At 39.2% G+C, this 3855-nt stretch overlaps 1 protein-coding gene across 1 annotated transcript in view; it reads right to left on the minus strand.

Moving 5' to 3' along the window:
* The window catches only part of LOC104727697 (tetratricopeptide repeat protein 7A-like), a 4647-nt gene extending 1246 nt beyond the window's left edge, over positions 1-3401 (minus strand). Inside the window, exons 1-6 of the mRNA XM_019231774.1 lie at positions 2959-3401; positions 2374-2592; positions 1757-1818; positions 1395-1662; positions 101-1305; positions 7-28 (exon numbers count right to left, since the gene is read on the minus strand). Coding sequence (XP_019087319.1) covers positions 7-28; positions 101-1305; positions 1395-1662; positions 1757-1818; positions 2374-2578 — 1762 coding nt within the window. The 5' untranslated portion in view covers positions 2579-2592; positions 2959-3401. The remainder of the gene's footprint in view (positions 1-6; positions 29-100; positions 1306-1394; positions 1663-1756; positions 1819-2373; positions 2593-2958) is intronic.

The following is a 3855-nucleotide window of genomic DNA, read 5'->3' on the forward strand; positions in this document are numbered from 1 at the left end:
CCAGACTCCTCAATTCTTCTACATATCCCTGCAATGAATAAACCTGTCTCAGGGTTTATCCTGCACTGTTGAAGAGTTTGGAGGAGAAATGAGAAGTTACCTTCGGCAGCTTCTTTGCAGAATTGAAGCTTTTGCTCTGAACCTGAAGGAGTGCGAGAAGTTGTGTGTAAGTCTTAATAGCATCCTTTACTTCTCCTTTAGCTAAACGAAGCTTTGCCTTCAAACGCAACAGCTTCCCCTGTTCCCATTTCCCTGTCTCGTTAAGCGCAGCATCCACTATCGTCTCCGCGTCTGAAAACCGCTTCTGCGCGGATAAAACCCGAGCCAAAAGCAACCACACTTCAAGATCCGACTCTGCTCCAAGTTTCAACGCATGTTTAGCATACGCTAACGCAGAATCAAGCTTCCTCTGCTCTGCATTCTCTAAAGCAAGACGGTACACAACTCTTGGATTTGACATATCAGCAGATTCTAGTGCCTGAATCCCCTCAGATTGCCTAGCTATCCGCTCGGTCTCAGTAACCGCCATTCTCGAGCTTTCAGTGAGTGTAATCCCTAACACGAGACGTGCTGCTCCATCTAACTGACTGCACTCGTTCCCCAAGTTTTCGATCGCTCTGCGGGCGTAGTCTAACCCTTCCTCAGCTAGACCAGCTCTCTCACCGCATATCTTGGAAGCCATCAGCAAACCTGAAATCCTGTTTGGATCCTCCCGTTCCGAATACAGCTTCCTCAGCAAACCAAGCGCAACAAGACCTTCCCCTGCACCTTGGTAACACAGAGACAATGTATGATAAAGTTCCCTCTGATCCATGATCTCGGGGCTAAGCTCTTCGAGTTGCTTAGCAAGAGCAGTAAGATCGCCTGCGATTGTAAGAGCGAACGAGAGATGGTCCAAGATTGCTGCATCCCACGAGATTCTTTTCAGATTAACTTTCATGAGCAGTAACATCAGAAGAAGAATAGCTTCTTCCACATTGTTCCTCGGAATGAATGAGCCCTCAGTCTGAGAACGCAGGTTCGGCGGCACTGCTTCTTCCCCTGAATAGAGGAGAAACACAGCATACTCTTTCTGAATTCTCGCCGTGGTTTCTGGATCTATTTTCCAATGATTGAGAAGCGCTCTTCTATACGACAAGATAGCATCACGCGGTGAATCAGCAAGCTTCCACAATTCAGGAAGCAGCTCAACCGCTTTCATCAACGTCTCCTGCAACTTTATATCGCCAGTCACATTTTCTGAACCTCCTTCCGATAAAGAAGCCTCGACTATATCAAGAATAACTCTGCAAGACTGTGCAGCCTCTGCAAGAAGGAGCACCAGATGTTTCATTTTAGCCAAGAAAGAACAAACAAACAAAAGGATGGAATCAAAAGAAAAGGTTGGTTACTACCTTGGAACCTTCCAAGACGCTGGAGAGATTTCGCTTTGAGATAAATGGCTTCGAAAATCAAACTAACAGCATGTTTAGACATGGAAGGTGGAGGAGTAGCAGCAAAGCCGCCTTTAGACCGTCTTCTATGTTTTCGTTCTTCTCTTACTGTTAGAGCGGTTTTCATCTTTACAGTAATCCCATTGATATCTATCCCTTCAAAGACTCGCAATGCCGCTTCTATATTCCCTTTCTGATACTCAATTCTTCCCAAAAGCGCTCTCGCCTCCTTGAAACAACAATAACAACAACACAATTAACAACATGACTCAGCTTGTTTGGATCAACAAAAGCTCATGAATGATCAAAGAAAACGTTCGGACCTCATAGTTCAAGGAACTTGTCTCACGCAGAGATAACTCGGCTTCTTCGATGTTCCCATTATCTANGACTATATCAAGAATAACTCTGCAAGACTGTGCAGCCTCTGCAAGAAGGAGCACCAGATGTTTCATTTTAGCCAAGAAAGAACAAACAAACAAAAGGATGGAATCAAAAGAAAAGGTTGGTTACTACCTTGGAACCTTCCAAGACGCTGGAGAGATTTCGCTTTGAGATAAATGGCTTCGAAAATCAAACTAACAGCATGTTTAGACATGGAAGGTGGAGGAGTAGCAGCAAAGCCGCCTTTAGACCGTCTTCTATGTTTTCGTTCTTCTCTTACTGTTAGAGCGGTTTTCATCTTTACAGTAATCCCATTGATATCTATCCCTTCAAAGACTCGCAATGCCGCTTCTATATTCCCTTTCTGATACTCAATTCTTCCCAAAAGCGCTCTCGCCTCCTTAAAACAACAATAACAACAACACAATTAACAACATGACTCAGCTTGTTTGGATCAACAAAAGCTCATGAATGATCAAAGAAAACGTTCGGACCTCATAGTTCAAGGAACTTGTCTCACGCAGAGATAACTCGGCTTCTTCGATGTTCCCATTATCTAGCTTCTTAGCATTCTCGCTCTCCGCAGCTGATAAACCTGAGTTCCCATTGTTAGATAACTCAGATTTCTTGTCTTCATCCTCTCTATGTCTCATTTGTTCACCGGAACACAAACACTTCATTTTGATATTCCTCACACTTTGTCTTAGTTTGCGTAAATGCAACTTCTCAGGCCTACTACTAGTGAACTCCTTGTTCTTCATAGCTTCTCAACGACCTTCAAAATGACACCAGAAACCATAATTTAAAAATCAACAACGAGATCAAGATGTGTATCAAAAACAGAACAGAAGAAACAGGGGGGGATGAAACATTCACATTCATGCAAATATCAAAACTTTATAATACAATCATAAATCTTGATAATCGAATTAACGCTCAAGAACTCAAATCCATAACCAGTCGCAACAATTTCAGCATTTTAACTAAAAAAATCATACACCCCTAGAAAAAAATTAAAAGTAAGAACTTTGGGGATTCGAAAACACACAGTTCAATTACCCAAAAAGCTCGAACATTTAAGAATGAAAATAGAAAATTAAACGAGAAAACCCCTAAATCAGATCGAATCGCAAATATATACCCAATTGAAGAAGTGATCAAGATAGAGAGGAAGAAAAAAGAAGAGACCTTTGATATTGAGGGAAAGAAGAAGAGAAAAGAAGAAAGGAGACAGCCATGGCCGCCTCGAGATTCTTGAGACTTATTCCAATTCGAAGCAATCAAGCAAAGGGGCGAAGGAAGGAAACAATCAAAAGAAAAGAGAAAAATCTGATCTTTCTTCTTCTTTTTTTTTTTTTAATTCTTCAGCCTTTTACTTTTTCTCTCTTCTACTACGCCTTTTTGCCTTTGTCGCTTTCTGTATCGTTGTGAGTGAGTTTTGGGGTTTGCCTCTTTGTTTGGTGTTTTCTTCACTAATACCCAAAAAAAGGTGAGAAATTGGGGGACTGCAAAATGTGAAGAAGAAGAAGAAGAATGAATGAATAAGTGCAGAGCGAATAAAAACAGCAGATGTAATTTTTTCGAAGCTCTCTCTTAAGGACACGAGATGTGTTTTAGACTTAGTTATTATTAAAATAAAATAAAATTAAAAACAAAGACATTTATTACCTTTTTATTTTCTTCCTTTTCTTTTTGTTTCCATCTTTAATTTTAATTATTTTGTTTGAAAATGTCTTTTGAGAGGGGTCCCTTGATTTTTGGTTTTCATTAATTATTTTTTTTTTTATTTTGTTTCCATCATTAATTATTATTTCGATAATTTCTTTTTATTATATTTTCATAGTGGTCAGCTAAATAATTAAATTGCAATATGTATAAAGTGGATTTATATAATGATGGAGCATATGAAATTTAATAATAATATATATTAGTAATTCTGTGAATTAGCAAATAGCGATATTTTACTAATTATATAATTAATGTACTCTAGTATTAACATTAAAAATGAATTGAAAAATACATTTTTGTTATTTTAATA

This window comes from Camelina sativa, chromosome 11, assembly GCF_000633955.1.
Source record: "Camelina sativa cultivar DH55 chromosome 11, Cs, whole genome shotgun sequence".
NCBI lineage: Eukaryota > Viridiplantae > Streptophyta > Magnoliopsida > Brassicales > Brassicaceae > Camelina > Camelina sativa.